Source organism: Hibiscus syriacus, unplaced genomic scaffold, assembly GCF_006381635.1.
Source record: "Hibiscus syriacus cultivar Baekdansim isolate YM2019G1 unplaced genomic scaffold, ASM638163v2 tig00110480_pilon, whole genome shotgun sequence".
NCBI classification, from domain to species: Eukaryota; Viridiplantae; Streptophyta; class Magnoliopsida; order Malvales; family Malvaceae; genus Hibiscus; species Hibiscus syriacus.
The window spans coordinates 336,057-352,792 of record NW_024062756.1 but is presented as its reverse complement, the minus strand read 5'-3'; the positions used below and the strand labels follow the sequence as shown (position 1 = coordinate 352,792).

Genomic DNA, 16,736 nt, shown 5'->3' with positions numbered 1-16,736 from the left:
AAATGTTATGGATGTTATATTTGGTGAGTAGAATGATCGTATATGATGATTTGTTGATTTAGTGTAGTATATGTTCAAAGATTTTCATCCCTTTGACAATGAACGTTCATATCCCTGCATATGCGGTGCTAAAACCAAAGACCTAAAAGGGTAACAACAAATCCCTTAATCATTGAGGTAACTTGGTTTGGGCTCCTTTTAAAGTTCAAATCCAGAAATTAAGGATAGGTTAACTTCGTTAGAAATAAACATGAGCTCTCATCACTTTGAGCAATCTCAACAACGGAGATAATACAATTTTCTTTTGTACTTGAAAACATTTCGACAATCCATGTTTCTTCATAAGAAAACAACAACCCTCATGTTCAATGGCTAAGGGCAGCAATGGTGGATGCCTCAACAGGCATCCGAATTACAAGGAGGCAAAGTTTCGTGTCTATATGAAACAGTGACTCGTATTGTTTTTATTGAAGAAATCTGGACGGAAACACTTCACAAGGTCCAGGTTATGTACTGGAGATGTATATAAATATGGTGTTTAAGGTTTCATCTAAGAAGGAACGAGTTCCGGAATTCTGCCATCCTCCGACGGCATTAAGCTGTCGTAGTACTCGACCGGCACTTGCCAACTACCGGGGCACATAAATCCTGCAGGAGACTTCTCTTTGTTCTTTGCCAACAGAAAGCACCTGTTTTTGTATTAAGTTGTGCTCGATAACAACGACGTTAAATCTCGTGTCATTTCAATCGTCAACTAAGATAAACTTCATTTTTAACTTTTTACTTATTTATTTTTAATGATCTGGAGTGATTAAAAGATATTATGTGTTTAAATTCTTACTTAACTACTAACATACATCCTACTAAACCACCTAATTCACTTAATGAGTTCACGTCATCAACTTTTGTATTAAGGCTGTACAAGTCAATATTATTAATGCTAATACTTTAGTCCAAATCATTCATAGCAACAAAATATAACAGACAATTAAATTTTCATTGATACAAGTTCAATTGGATGTAATTTTTCTATGAAAGTTTAATTTTTTATTAGATATTTTTGATACCTCTAAACTAAAATAAATATACGAAAAAGGTTTTCTATTGAATATTATATTTTAAACAAAAGGCTTTATAAATAATTGTTTGAGAATTCCGACATGGTGGCCGGATATGAAGAACGGCCGGTGGCCGGTGTTTGCATGTAAGTAACAAAACTACTGCTATATAATTAGCGATTTAGACTTTGCTAAAAGGAAAAAATATTAACAATGTATTTAAAAATAACGTGGATTGTAATACATGGGTTGAAGCCTACTTACAACCATTGGGTTTATATAACCCTAAATCCATAACTAACTATTAACAAACCTAACAAATTAACTAATTACAATTGACTCAATCTTATACTCTAACAAATTGGTTCTTGAAATTATATTCAAACTCACATTTTTGTCATAAATTCTTTTTCCACACAAGCGACTCTTACAATTTATTCTGTCATCATTTTTACCTCTTTCAAGACACTATTTAAAAATTACCTAGACCTTCTTTAAAAAATTGATGAGTAACATATGAAGGATCAAATTAGAAATAAAGTATAGTTAAAGTGTCAAAATAGGGAAAAATTAAAAAGATGTTTGCAGTATATTTATTTTCTCATGATTTTCTCTCGTTTCGCCATCTTCTTTGGATTTCAATTGATTTTAAGGATTTTAAGATGTTTTCCAAAAAAAAATTAAAAGGGTTAAGGACATTTAATTAATTAATATAATATCATGTAATAAATTACTGAATTATTTACTGTGCAATGAATTACTGAATTATTTATTTTACATTTAATTATCATGTAATAAATAGGAGTTAATTGCATTATATGTCTGCAAACTATAATCATCGTGTTAAATTGGTCCTTAAACTTTTGAACATTCTAATTTCATTCCTAAACTATGACCCTATTTCTAAATTGGTCCCCAAACTTTTGAATACTTGATTTTCATCCCCAAATTCATCCAAATATGTAATTAGTTTCAACCATAGTTTAACCTATTTTTTTAAACATATAATAATATAACTTGACCTAACGATTTTATTAACAAGGGACGTGATTAGTACATACATATAGTTTGGGATGAAATTGGAATGTTCAAAAAGTTTGGGGAGAAATTTAGAATGCATTTCATAGTTTGGGGATTAAAATGAAATGTTCAAAAGTTTGAGGACTAATTTAGAATGGTACTCATAGTTTAGGAATAAAATTGGAGCATTTAAAAGTTTAGGTACCAATTTAATATGAGGGTCATAGTTTGAGGACATGTGATGCAATTAACTCAATAAATAGTTAACTTTGTTCATAGACTTAATTAATTTACATAATATCAAAGAAGATAACATAACGGACTTAATCTAGGCCCAATTTCGTGACAATACGCTGACATGGCATAACTCCTTCCCACAATCTTTTTTTCCGGTAATCATAGCAGACTACTACTGAATTTTGAAATCAAGCGGGAAGCGACTCTTGAGTTCTCTCCCCACACATCAAAAAGCGGATCTCAAGCGTTGTTTAAACGGAATTTAACAACCTTCTCGCCCCCAATAAATAAGAGGTTCTTCGTTAATTCACTCTCATTTTCAAATCAAAATCTCCATTCCCTTTGTTATCTGCAACGAAGATGATCGGTACTCTCAAGTAAGTTTCAAATTCAACATTTCTTTTATTTTTTTCAAATTCTAGTTCCTCGTTTTTTTTCTTTCTTTTTCTTGTTTGAATCGTAATTTGAAATTTGCATGAAAAAGCAGAGCCGAAGAAGCGAGCCAGTTACAGTTGGTGGAGCGAGAAGATGTCGATGACGAAGAGGATCTGTTTGAAGCCATCGACAAATGTAAACTATTTTGAATCTTCAGATTCTCACTTTGTTTCTTTATGAAATTTGTGATTCTATGTCGCCCTGAACTCGTTTTGAAGATCTTTGAGTAATCTCTGCTAAGGTTTCGTGATCTTCTCATATCAGATTTTACGTTTTCTTAATCTTCATTTTGAGCTTATATTTTAGATTTGGATGACTTCGTATTTTTTTTCTTTTTCGATATGTTTAAGTTGTCAATGTCACGATTTCTTTATTTTAATAGCTTGATTTACTACACTAATCTAGAAGTTATATTTTGATCGTTTTGGGCTTCAGATCAGCGTTTTTCTCTGTTTCAAGTTGTAAATTGTAATATACAAGAGTTTGTTCGTTGATGTCGTTTGTAAATCTTTTGTTGAAAATACATTAATGTGAATTTGAACACTTCTCTTAGTTGTGTCATCGGATTTATCGTTTTCCAAAGGAGATCATAGATTTTTAGTAATTTTATACTCTTTAATGAGATGATGCTCAACGAGCTTTTCAAAATGTCATATTTGAACAGTAAAATTTCTTTTCGGTGCAGTGATATCTGCAGGAATCAATGCCGGAGACGTGAAAAAGCTTCAGGATGCAGGGATCTACACCTGTAACGGTCTGATGATGCATACTAAGAAGGTAGATTCAAATTTAATTAATATGATTGGAGTTTTTAGTATTTATGAGGGTAACTGTGTTTTTAAAATATTGTCATATATTCACGTCTTTTGCAGAACTTGACTGGAATCAAAGGTTTATCTGAAGCTAAGGTCGATAAGATCTGTGAAGCAGCAGAAAAGATAGTGGTTAGTGGAATTCATCTCATTGATTTTGTCCTTTTATTTCTTTTGACAATTGTATAATTTCTATTTCTCTTTCATGTTTTATTTACAAGAACTTTGGTTATATCACCGGAAGTGATGCTTTACTAAAAGTAAGTTTCAGATTTCGAGTTTTAAATTTACTTTTCTCATTTCATGTTTTTAGTTTATGTTAAAACTGATATCGATTTGGGTATTCTTGCTTTTGGTTTTGTAGAGAAAATCTGTGATTCGCATCACAACCGGAAGCCAAGCCCTTGATGAACTCTTAGGCGGTAAGCGCTTTTCTTTTAAGGGAGATACATTATATAGTAATATTTTAGAGTTCTCTGAAAATGATTTTATTAATAAACTTTAAAGGTGGAATCGAAACTTCGGCTATCACAGAAGCTTTTGGAGAATTTAGGTAAGAACAATAACTAGTTTACCATTTTCTTCTTTATTGATATTAAATACTAATATCGTTTGCTGCTAATCATTTTTAACTTGTCTCCTAATCTACGATGTTGATTTAGGTCTGGCAAAACACAACTGGCACATACTCTATGCGTTTCTACACAGGTTTTTATCTCACCTCTGTGATCCATGATTTAACCTGATAATTTTGTTGATTCTTAGAAAATGGGGTTAAAAGAAAGAAAACAAGACTAGAGCTAACCTTATACTGTGTTTACAGCTTCCTACAAACATGCGAGGAGGAAATGGGAAAGTTGCTTATATTGATACTGAAGGAACTTTGTATCCTTTTTGTTTTAGGACAATGCAACAAGCGTTTATATACAAAATTCTTTTGTATTTTAGTTTCTCGTCTGGGACGTATCTAAGAACAGGGTGTTTTCAAAGTGTTTCCTACTAGATTCACTTTATTCGTTTTCTTTTAACTACCTACATTTGCAGCCGGCCTGATAGAGTTATACCAATAGCGGAAAGATTTGGGATGGATCCAGGAGCTGTTCTTGACAATGTAAGAGCATCGATATCAATATATCATCAATTGAATTGTAGAAATAGGTTTTTCAAACATTTTTCTTATTTTCTATTTATGTCAAAGATCGTTTATGCTCGTGCGTACACATACGAGCATCAGTACAATCTGCTTCTGGGTTTGGCAGCAAAAATGTCTGAAGAACCATTTAGACTTCTGGTGAGCCTTGTCGATAACATCATTCGATAATGCCTGACATCATGGACTCTGTTTGATGATGTTTGCTCGTATTTTCAGATTGTGGATTCTGTTATTGCTCTATTTCGAGTAGATTTCACAGGGAGAGGAGAACTTGCCGAACGCCAGGTTTGTCTCGAAAAAGCTTATTACAACTCTTAAATATTTGTGTTTGAGATCTATCTCCTCTTTCATCAACTTAAAATATTTTCAACTTAAATATTCTGTTATTGGCAGCAAAAATTGGCTCAGATGCTCTCCCGGTTGACAAAGATAGCTGAAGAATTCAACGTAGCAGTCTACATGACCAACCAAGGTTCGACCTTTGATCAGTCCGGTTTACCTCTTTACTACAAGTGCAGAACAAGGGATAGTTAGCGAATTTGTATTGAACTTTTACCAGCTGAGGGGAAACTACAAGTTCAACGCTAAACTATATGTTATTATGGTGTGTTTGTTGCAGTTATTGCCGACCCCGGTGGCGGAGTGTTTATATCAGATCCAAAGAAACCAGCCGGTGGGCATGTGCTAGCCCATGCAGCCACAATAAGGTTGATGTTCAGGAAAGGCAAAGGTGAACAGCGCGTGTGCAAGGTGTTCGATGCTCCAAATTTACCGGAAGCTGAAGCAATATCCTTTGACTGTTACCTTTTTTTTTTTTAGTTTTAGACCTTTTCTGATTGAATCGAATCACTTAAACGATTGTGTCAGATTGCTACAGATATTTGTTTTGGTTATCTCCTTAACGGAAACACGTGTTTCAGATAACAGCAGGGGGTATTGCAGATGCAAAGGACTAGGCTTAGAGGTGTTCATAGACCAGCAATGGCAGCAGCTACAGTCAGACAGGTCAAAGTAATATACCAACATCTTTTCTATAACTATTAGAACAACATGCAGTTTTTTGTTTAATTGAGTGTTTATAGTCCTTCGTATAACTATGATTTGCCTTCCCATTCGTATATTCCATACGTTTGGTAAGTTCTTTTATATGGGCAGACAAGATTCACTAAAGGGGAATTGCAGGACACTAAAGATAAAGCTCATATATTTTATGACATGCTTGAAAGGGATTATGTTACTACAAAATCCATTAATATTTGAAACCTATTCGAGGTATGAACAAATCTAATTAGTAGTAGAACTGTTTTTAATTATACGAATCATACAGCATCGCGGTCAAACAAAGGTTGGTGGAAGATTTTTTAATAGGATTAACTACACTTATGGTCAATAAGACAAAATTATCGATAAGTCATAAGGTGATCACCTTATATCTAGCACATTAACAAAAAAAAAGATTGATATTTAATTTGATCCTTAAGTTATAACTAAAATTTCAGTTTAGTACTTCAACAAAATCTTATCAACTCCTGATAACCTTACATCCTAATAATTTGCTTTCCAAAGTTAATGTTAGATTGTGTAAGCCAAATATGCCAATACGATTTTTGAAAATATTTTGTGAGAGTTTCCGAAAACTCAAGATGAAATCGGCGTCATTTGTTTTAAGCTAGGTATGATCAAATACCTTTAAACTTGGTTTGTATTTAATATCATGATCAAAATTGGGCTTGAGGATTGGTTACGCACGAAAATTAGAGCACTCTCATGATACCTAAAATCGATACTTTTAAATAAATCGAATGTTAACTTAAATATATTAATATTTAAATGAATATTGCTAAAAATGATCTAATAAACTAATTAATAAATTACAAAAAAAAAAAGAACTTACAGGGAGCAAAATGATAATTAATCTGAAAATATGACTAAATTGAATAAAATCAGAAATAAAAAAATCAAAATACCAATTAAACAAAAAAATTATAATAAATAGAAGATGGAAAGATAGCATAAATAAAGATAATTATTTGATACAAATACAAGAGTGATGTAGATTTTCACTCCACAATCAACTCTAATCATGATCCATCGTTATGTATCTTTATTTTTAAAAATATGAATCAATAGCATATAGTTTAAATTAAATCGTTTATAAAAGGAAACATCATTTTAAAATAAATTTTTAATGATAATATATCAAATAATAATCTATATTATTATAAGATCAAATTAGCAGTTGAAACCAATCTTTCAATCATGGCATATTGTGCAACACCTCCACCATCAATATAAAAATGGTGTGGACCAAGCTGGATTAGGTTAAAATGAAAAACAAAAGGGTTGGTGGAGGAATTTTAACTTTTTATAGTATAAGAATCAGCATCTTTAGACTTCGATCAGGTCTTCTCTCTCTCTCTCTCTCTCTCTCTCTCTCTCTCTCTCTCTCAATAACAGGAAACTTCAGTCAAGTTCTAGCTTGGTTTGAAATGGAGAAAGTGCCCCAAATTCAACATCCAAGAGTCAAATTAGGTAGCCAAGGATTGGTGGTAAGCTCCATTGCTTTACTCTTTCACTAAATGGAACTTAGCTCAATTCTTTGCTTAGTCATTTATTGTACTAGGTTAATCGGATATGGTCAAGAATGGATCGAATAGATGGAAGGGTAATCTTTTCTCTGAAATTTTTAAATTTGTATATAATTTAGATATTTTCTTTATATTTTTTATATGAGTATCGGATATGAGCATGTGACTGTAGTCTCATAATCACAGTACTAAAATGCGGTTGCAGTCGTAGTTAAGGTTGAGGGTGTAAGGGATATTACGATGTGATTTGTTTCTTAAAAACAACTAAAATTTTATATTGTGGATGCAATTGCAGTCTCACGGTGTCTTTGAAAATCTGTACGATGCGGCCATTACATTGTGTTGCGGCCACAATTGAATATTGTGCTCGTAATATTCCTACATATCTTACATGTGCAGGTTTCGAGATTGGGATTCGGATGTGCGGGACTTACAGGAGTGTTTAATGCTCCTTTATCCCATGAAGATGGATGTTCAGTCATAAAAGAAGCTTTCAACAGAGGTATCACCTTCTTTGATACATCTGATGCTTATGGGGAAGAACATGACAATGAGATCATGCTTGGCAAGGTAGTGGCTTTTGTACCCCCAATCACCATTTATAAATTCTGTGTTTCATCATCAAATTCATTTTCTATGCCCTGATAGGCACTGAAGCAGCTTCCCCGAGGCCAGATTCAAGTAGCAACTAAGTTCGGTGTAATCAAATACGAATCCGAGGGGAGTCGGGTATATGAGATCAGAGGAACCGCCGAGCATGTTCGAGCTTGCTGCGAAGCAAGTCTTAAGAGGCTTGGTGTGGACTACATTGATCTCTACTTTCAACATCGTGTCGATACAACGGTGCCCATAGAAGAGACGGTAAGTATCAAGAGATCGTTTCATTAGTATTCTTTTCTTTTAGCTTAGCTTCAATGCAACATATGCCTCTGTTGATTGCTTTGCTTATTCCAAAGATTGGAGAGCTGAAGAAGCTTGTGGAAGAAGGCAAGATAAAATACATTGGATTATCAGAAGCTAGTGTCGATACGATAAAGAGAGCACATAAAGTCCATCCCATCACTGCTTTACAAATGGAGTATTCGCTCTGGACTCGTGAAATCGAAGATGAAATACTCCCTCTTTGCCGGTATACCTATATTACGCCTTTGTGTTCCTGTGATACTTGTATTGCTTTGAATCATAAATTGCATAAATTCTTGCAGAGAGCTTGGAATTGGGATAGTGGCATATAGTCCCCTTGGTAGAGGCTTTTTTGGAGGGAAGGTAGTTGTGGAACCTATGCCCATTGGGAGCCAATTGGTAATCGGACAAGCAACTAATTCTAGCCTTTTTTTTAAGTGAATATGTCATGATGAGTCCCAACTCGTCGGACCATGTCGTGGCATATAGTCTGATGAGCCAGGCTGAGTCATGACAATATATATAGAACATCAGATTTCAAGAATGGGTTATTTTCTGGAACAGGCAAACCAGCCAAGGTTCATGGGGGAGAATCTAGAGAAGAACAAAGTTCTATATACCCGAGTTTCGAGCCTAGCTATAAAGCATGCCTGCACGGTTCCTCAACTTTCTTTAGCATGGATTCTGCATCAGGGAGATGATATTGTCCCAATCCCTGGTATTATGATTACTTGAGTCATTTTGCCTCGTATTATACTTAGATTGACGTGGTTTTGCTCTGCATCGTTGTTTCGAATTTAGGGACGACTAAAGCGAAGAACATTATTGACAATGTCGGATCCCTGGCGTTGAAGGTTAAACCAGAAGATTTGAAAGAAATTACTGATGCTGTGCCTCTTCATGAAGTGAGTGGAGGATCAGATTTAGGTGTACTCTATAAATACTGTTGGAAGTTTGCAGATACTCCATTAAAGTGAATGAAATGCATGTTCAGGCAGTGATTCTGGACTTGATAATCTCCCCCTTTATCGAATTTGTGTATTGTAATGATTGATTTTGTTATAACAGCGACTTATTATTGCTTCCGAGTAGTGTAATCTTAACGACAAATATCGAGATTATGTTACCTCGTCTCTTCATAATTATGGGCACGATTAAGGATGATAAATGAAAAGGATTAGGGTTTATTTTTTTCAAATAGTTTTCAACCTTTTTTCATTTACTAGGCACATCCCTTTAAACAACAATTTGTGATTAACAAATCAAACAATTATACAATCCAATTAAAATAATGTACATGTAACATAAATCCATCTCAAATTGATTTATCTAATTCCAAAAAAGCATCATTTGGAAACACAATCCTAATCATTTTCAACTAGAATCTGACCCAAATCTTTTGATCCACTTAGTCTAACGCACATTATAATAACATATAATGTTACAATCATAGCCCCACAATGTACAACAATACCCTCTAAATCCAAGAGCCAAAGGTCCAAATTTAAAAATAAAAAGACAAAGTGAAAGCTTTAGTTCACATGAATATATACATACATAAAGCAAAATGAGATCCCTTTCTTTCTCTTTTTGACCATCCCTAGTCCAAAGATACTCCAAAAGTTCATTTCCACAACAGTGAAAAGAACAAGCAACTTGGAAAATCACATGGATCTGGGATACTTTGACGACATCTACGGAGATGTTCTAATGATGTTTGAACGTTTATTGTCTAATCATTAATTCTTTTGAGCAGAACACTATTTCATAATCATCCCATTTTAATAAAAAAACTTCAATTTTTTATAGTTCAAAAATGAATGAAAAGAAGAAAATGCTCACTAATCCATTCTTTTTTCTTTGATTTCCAACTTCTTTTACAATATTTAAACACCCAAATATCTAATTTGAGACCCTAAACTGCCTAAACCCGACCAAATATGTATACCCTCTTTTGTTGTCAAGTTTTCTCAAACCCCAAACTTTTTTTTCACACCCTATTCCTAGTGTTTTTCTCAGCAGCAACGGAGAGCAGCCTTGACACACCTAGGGTCCATATATCATACTCTCTCTGGCTCTTGCACTCGAACTCAACCACGCCGCGCATCACCGTCTTCATCCCAAAGTATCTCCGATTCTCCCCGCCCTCTAGCAAGTGCCGTCCGGGCCACGCCGGCATATCTTTAATCACCTCCAACACCACATCTGCCCAAAAAAAGATTATTGTAATGTGAAAGACAATCCCTTTTGATCCTTTTACTTTAGTGACACTCTTTTGCTTTTCTCAAATCCCCAAAATTGGAACAAAGAATTCATATTATTAGAGAAAAACAAAGGCAATCAATCACCTACTCTTTTTCTTTTTTGTTATGGTCCCAGCAATATGCCTGCTCTTCATCTTTAGCATAACCTTAACAAAAGAAGTTTCAAAAGAGTTAACGAAAAGAAAACGATCACACAGATTTGCGTGAAAATTTTACGGGAAGAGAAGAATAAATTCATTATAATCGACGATAATATTCCGAGAAAAACACCTGATTCATTCTGTTTATGTAAACGGAGACAATTTTCCAGTGAAGATCACCTGTGTCATTAGCAACAATGTTATCAACTTGAGTTCAGATATATTTGGAATATCAAATATGTTTTGAGTTACCTTTTCGGGTGCGCTTGAGAAGTTCGCAACCTCGAGCAAGCAATTCCCTGCTGCAAATTCCCAAGAAATTCTCTTCCGGTGGAAGCTCACCACTAAAGCTGCCATTAGAGCTACCATGATTGCTGCCGTTGCAGCCATTTTTATTATTATCCACAGGGATTACAGCTGCTATGTTCCATACTTCCTTCAACGCCCTTGCCTTCAGAGTGGCTGCCCCTCGTAACGCTGCGCCGATAGTTACGGATTTTATATTAGGGGTTCAAAATTAAATTAAAACTTTTCGAAAATGATGTACCTGTTGCTGCACCAGCGGTTAAGGTCATGATATCGCCGGCAGACCGGACGTTGACGGCAGAGCTGATGGCGTAGGCCAAATGGTCGCGTTCAGCTCCCATAGCTTCTGCAGCCTCCACGCATTGTGCGGCAACGAGGGTAGCAGCAGATGCCACAGCCATATCCGTCTTCGCCATCTGCTCGTTTTTTCCGGCACATGAGGAGGCCGCGGTAGCAGCCGCAATAGCTGCCACTGCCGCGGCAACTCCCGCAACGGAAATGGCAGCGTGTAGCTGAGCGTTATGAGCACGCGTCTCTTCCTTTTTCTTCTCCCTCCTATCCTTCAGCCATCGCCCCACCGTCTTCCCACTGCCAGTCACGGCCGTCGTAGCGGGAGTAGCCGCTGTGCCTGTACGGTACTGCATGCTGAGGGAATTATTGGCGCGGAAAAATTGCTGCAAAAGGTAAAGGAAAACCGAATCTTATCCATGAATCTTAATATTATAACAATCATTATCTATTATTTATTATTAACCACCGCCATTAAAGAAAGCTTTCAGCTTTATTGAGCTGTAACGAATCGTTTTGGGGACCAGCGCGCCCTGACTCGTAACCAGAAGAACATTGAAGATTTTCGGACAGAAACTAAAAACAAACGAAGGGCAACATTGGTAATCCAAAAAACCATTAAAGTATTAATCTCCATTGATAAAGGAAGCAGCTTTGGTTACAGAGAAAGCCTGAGATTTATGTTTCTGATTCAGTGTCTCAGAAGCTAAACCCATGCTCTGTTCTTTTGCCTAGAAACTGGCGAGAAAAAACCAGACACTTATCAACAAAATTTTGATTCCTTTAAAGTAAAACCATTAACAAACCTTAACATCATCAATGTCCGAAGGTGAAACTGGTGGGCTATCTGTTAATGGTCCACTGCTATGAGATAACCTCCCTGATGTTCTTGGAGATACTTCTTGCTGTTAAGACAAAACAGACAACAACAGAAGCAAAAAGAAAAGATTTTTAAAAGGTAAAACATGGAACAAAGTCCATAAATGTCCCTATAAATGAACAAAACAACAAACCCATGTTTTGTTTTGAAAGGAAAACAACAAAAGAAGATGAAAACCTTAAAAAGAAAATTTCTTACCGATTGTGACATGATTCTGTCGAGGACCATTTGGGAAGTTTCAGAGGAAGCGAAAGAGAAAGGGTTGCCGGAAACGATGCCGCTTTTTTCAAGCTGCAACTCGCCGGCGATGTCTTCTTGTATGACGACGTTACCACTGGAAGAGCCTTTTAAGAACATTTGATGGGAAGATGAGGGGTGAGAAGGAGGAGCTAAAGCCCTTGAAACTTCTAAAGCCGAAATACTCCATGAACGTGACAAGAACTCCATTGGTTCGAGCGGCGTCTCCGGTGGCCTGAAAGGTGCCGGCACCGGGAGCAGCTCCGGTGTCCATTGTTCAACTACTGGCTTCTCCATTTGTTTTGGCTTTCCTTGTGGTGAGAGAAATGAGTGAGCTGTGTTTTATATAGAGAGTGACAGTGTTAACAGGGGAATGAAATGGTCGTACTTTTTTATTTCTTTAATGGGGGATGTCAAAGTTGTAATTTTAGGGAGGGGTAAAGGGTAAAACTATCAATATGGCCATAATTTGGATTGGGTGTCACGTGCTGGATGATGAGGTACAGTGTGGTGAAATCAGCGAATAATCATTCAAGAGGAATGAGTAATACTAATTCTTGGGGGTTATGATTGCCATTTTTTGCATTATTAAAATATATTTTTGTGAATTTTTTAAGTTTTCCTATTTTAATATATGAGTAAACTACGTATTTAATTAAAAAAATCATCACGACCAAAATATTTTTTTTCAAAATAAAATGATTTAATTGCTACAGAAAGTCCATTGAAATTGCTTCACAAAATTCCATGATTTAATTGCTTCACGATCTTTTTAAACAAAATGATTCAAGTTATGAATTAAATAATTTTTTTCATTAAACAGTTTTTTTAATAATTTATTATATTAAATTTTAATTTTAATAACATATTAAATACTCAACCCATAAATTAAATTTCATATCAATTTTTTATTCCTAATGGAAATTTCACATATTAAATTATTCAACCCATAAATATAATTTAAGAACAAGGGAAGTCTCACGTTCCTTAAAAATTTCAACCAAATCAAGACTGACCAAGGCCCCACTCAAGTTCCAGTGGGTGCAACCTTTACTTCCAGTAACCAACTGATGTCTGCCACATAATAGAAACAATTTGAGACGTGGAACAGGTGATCAGCTGATCCTGTCCATTTCCTAACTGCATGACAGACAAGTACAGAGAGAGAGAGATCCCTGACTGAATAACCAAGCCGTTGCCTTCTTGTTAATTTTAGCAGTTAAATCAAAATAAATATCAATAAGTTGATAAAGGAGAAAGAAACATTAAGAATTTGAATTTTAATGTTTGTAAAATAAATAAATTGGATTGGAAGGATCGACCTCATAATAGATTTATGTAAAACTCGATTTGGATTAATCAGTCAATCTAAAATTGTATAAGTTTAACAATCTCTCCTATAATTTTATAAATTCGCACACCCAAACATATAATCATGCATTCATTCTTAGTTGGCTAAAGCTCCTTTCAAAGAAACAATGTATTCTTGACAATTTATTAGACTCTTAGTTTTAATTAGGGATGATAATTTAAATTATAGATTCAAACATTTTTAAAATAGTTTGGATGAATACAATGTAGTATCTACTTATAATATTTTTTAGTCATTTACAATACATACGACTACAGATACAACTTAAAATCTCTAAAAAAAATAACATTTGATTCATTGCTTACCATAAAAAACAATTCACACCAGCAAAACTTCATAAAAATAGTGACATTAGCTCAATGTTTGTGTCAAAAAGAACATTTTGAGTGTTACCCAAGAGTCAAATAAGTGGGCGGAAGTGGGATTATTTGAAAAATGAGGAATCTTTTGTACTTCTTTCAACAAGTGCTGAAAACATTCCTTTTACCGATAAAAACTTAAGACAAAGGGAAAGGAAGTATAATTTCAATGTATGTTCATTGAGGTTTGTGTCAACTAACATCATGTTCTTTGGAGAAAAATGTGCAAAAGGTTTTATAATTAAGTTGTAAGGACAAATCTATAATCATATGTATTTAGCTAAACTCTTATATTAGGATACATTGTGTATTCAAGTATATACATTAAATTTAACTAAATTAAAGTATATATATCAAATTTAATTAAATTAAAGTATATAAATTAAATTTATAATTTATGTATAATATAAATGTAACCATTGTCATTATGTCATTATAGAAATTGATAAATAATAATAATAATAATAATTATTATTATTATTATTATTATTATTATTATTATTATTATTATAGAATACAATTGCAGAGATTAAAACTTTTCTCCACGAGGAAAGCCGCGATTTGTAGATTATGAATACAATTTAATTTTTTTAAATTTGATTAAGGTTTTTGTGTCCATTCATTTAGCATTTGTGAATATATTTGTTTAACGTTCATGAACATGTTTGTTTAACATTTGTGAACATGTTCATTTAACGTTCAACAACTGACATTCTCCTTTTACTCTTTTATTTGCAAGTAAAAGAAAAATAATGAAATTTCACCACTAGTCATTAAGTTTTTTAAGCTTAATAATTTGAATTTCAAAGTTCACTTTATGTCTAATTTAATCCCTATCTTCATCAATATTTAAACTCCAGAATGTACAAAAAAACACTCTACGACAGTTACCAAAATTGCTCTTTCTTTGAGACAGTTCAGGAGTTACAAGCAAATGGACGGGATCTTTGGGGCAGTGATGGTGGCCGTTCACGACCATCTCCGTACCCTTTTGTTCCCATTTTTGTTACTTTCTTTTATTTTTACTAGTTTTCAATTTTAGTTTTATCATAGTTTAATATTAAAGTTTTCTCTTGCTCCTTTTATTAGTAAAGGGTATCAAGACTACGAGTGTTTGTGGACTTTCGGTACATGTTTATTTCTTAGTTTTTCTTCTTGGTATGTATTTCAACATGTTTCCATGTATGGGATTGCCTTTCAGGGGAGATCGCCTTCTCCGTTTGTCGTTTTGGATCTTCTTCAAGTTTTTTTCCTCCATGGTTGGTGCTCGAAATCATTGGTGCGACCAGTTTATATATGTCGTTGCTTCATTTGTTCATACTTTTGCTTATCAAACTATCACTAGGCGGTCATCGTAAGGTTTTATGATAGTCTCAACTATATTTGTTCAGTCTGTAATTGACAAGACGTTGTTGATACAATTTCTGATAAATTAATATTTCCCCGTATTACTTTAAAAAATGTAAAAAAAATAAAAGAAAAATGAGAATCGAATAAACGAGTCAATAATTGAGCTTATAAATGAGACGAGAAATGAGCTTATTAGCAAGCTGATAAATGAGTTTGTTCCTGATCAAAAATGAATCGAACACAACTCTGTTCATATTCTATTAAATGAACATGAAAATTTCATTCATAGTCGTTTAGTTTATGAACAATTCGCCGAATACTATTCATTTAGGCACCTAATCAAAATCAACTTATGGACAAGTATATTCTCTCAAGGCAACATTCTATATTCCCACGGCCACCATCACCAGTTTCTTCATCATTAACCTTAGCACCCCACCCAAAAAGAAAAACAACAATGGGAATGGCACTTAGGCACACGAATATGATTGCTTTTGCTTATTTATTTCTCCTTTATCCTTTCTTCTAACACTTCATTAAACATGATTAATTCTATGATTGCAGCCGTGTGTTAGATTTATATATTATCAGAGAAACTTAAGATACCTTAAATGTACAAGATAAATACTTCTTTCCTTGGAATTGTTGTGTCTTAAATACACGGGGACCAATAGAGTGATAAAAAAAGGTAGATGAAAGTGGAAGAACGAGTGAATGAATGGGAGGGCAGGGCAATGGCATCTCATTTTCATCATTTAAGACTCCATTGCTACACCTACGTGGTCCTTTATAGACCTTGACACTGAGATATAGTTAACCATAAACCCTAATTCACATAATAAGTGTTGTTTTCGTCTATCAACATATTTGATCGTTTTTTATTGGTATAAGAAATAAACTTATAAACAAGTAGAGAGATACATAACGATGTTCGTTAACACAATTTAAGTTTAATTAACCCTACACCAATAAAAAAATATTAGTATTAATTGATATGTAAAAGATATCATATCGATTCAAATTAATATATTAATCGTATATAGAAATACATATTATTTTCTGATGGTATCAATCATCTTGCTGTACATTAAAGTCACTACTTTTTGCACAGATTTAGGGGAAATAGGAATGATGAGATGGGGGGATTAAATGGAGATTAAAACCCACCACCAAACTTCTAAGCTCAAGGAAGTCCATTGAAATTGCTTCACAAAATTCCATAATTTTTGTACCGAAAACAGCACTTTTGTTTGTGGATGACAAGTAAACCCTTCTATTTCTTTTTGGGACTTATGAAAATAAAAAGGTTCAAGTATATTAAAGGTCAATAAACT

General features: G+C 34.1%; 3 protein-coding genes across 5 annotated transcripts; 2 read left to right on the top strand and 1 right to left on the bottom strand.

Annotated features, from left to right (window-relative positions):
* The first annotated feature begins 2,605 nt into the window (after nucleotides 1–2,605).
* LOC120128458 (meiotic recombination protein DMC1 homolog) lies at nucleotides 2,606–5,584 on the top strand. Its single transcript, XM_039146149.1, has 14 exons — nucleotides 2,606–2,692; nucleotides 2,803–2,885; nucleotides 3,436–3,527; nucleotides 3,623–3,694; nucleotides 3,784–3,822; nucleotides 3,927–3,984; nucleotides 4,070–4,115; nucleotides 4,225–4,270; nucleotides 4,386–4,447; nucleotides 4,607–4,673; nucleotides 4,761–4,853; nucleotides 4,932–5,000; nucleotides 5,109–5,187; nucleotides 5,335–5,584. The coding sequence occupies exons 1-14, from the start codon at nucleotides 2,676–2,678 to the stop codon at nucleotides 5,532–5,534; spliced, it is 1,023 nt and encodes a 340-aa protein (XP_039002080.1). The 5' UTR covers nucleotides 2,606–2,675; the 3' UTR covers nucleotides 5,535–5,584.
* A 96-nt stretch (nucleotides 5,585–5,680) lies between these two features.
* LOC120128457 (perakine reductase-like) lies at nucleotides 5,681–9,236 on the top strand. Of its 3 annotated transcripts, XM_039146147.1 has the most exons (8): nucleotides 5,681–5,720; nucleotides 7,173–7,264; nucleotides 7,703–7,873; nucleotides 7,952–8,164; nucleotides 8,260–8,432; nucleotides 8,509–8,605; nucleotides 8,771–8,924; nucleotides 9,008–9,235. In XM_039146147.1, exons 2-8 carry the CDS (start codon nucleotides 7,205–7,207, stop codon nucleotides 9,181–9,183), a joined length of 1,044 nt encoding a protein of 347 aa, XP_039002078.1. In that variant the 5' UTR covers nucleotides 5,681–5,720; nucleotides 7,173–7,204; the 3' UTR covers nucleotides 9,184–9,235. The 3 variants fall into 3 exon arrangements, with proteins under 3 accessions (XP_039002078.1, XP_039002077.1, XP_039002079.1); XM_039146146.1 differs by lacking the exon at nucleotides 5,681–5,720 and having other exon boundaries at nucleotides 6,946–7,264; nucleotides 9,008–9,234; XM_039146148.1 differs by lacking the exons at nucleotides 5,681–5,720; nucleotides 7,173–7,264 and adding an exon at nucleotides 7,440–7,483 and having other exon boundaries at nucleotides 7,668–7,873; nucleotides 9,008–9,236.
* An 833-nt stretch (nucleotides 9,237–10,069) lies between these two features.
* LOC120128465 (VAN3-binding protein-like) lies at nucleotides 10,070–12,618 on the bottom strand. The gene is made up of 7 exons (XM_039146156.1): nucleotides 12,283–12,618; nucleotides 12,011–12,109; nucleotides 11,158–11,590; nucleotides 10,863–11,087; nucleotides 10,741–10,790; nucleotides 10,559–10,616; nucleotides 10,070–10,411 (listed from the first exon to the last, which is right to left on the bottom strand). The coding sequence occupies exons 1-7, from the start codon at nucleotides 12,616–12,618 to the stop codon at nucleotides 10,197–10,199; spliced, it is 1,416 nt and encodes a 471-aa protein (XP_039002087.1). The 3' UTR covers nucleotides 10,070–10,196.
* Nucleotides 12,619–16,736: the final 4,118 nt, after the last annotated feature.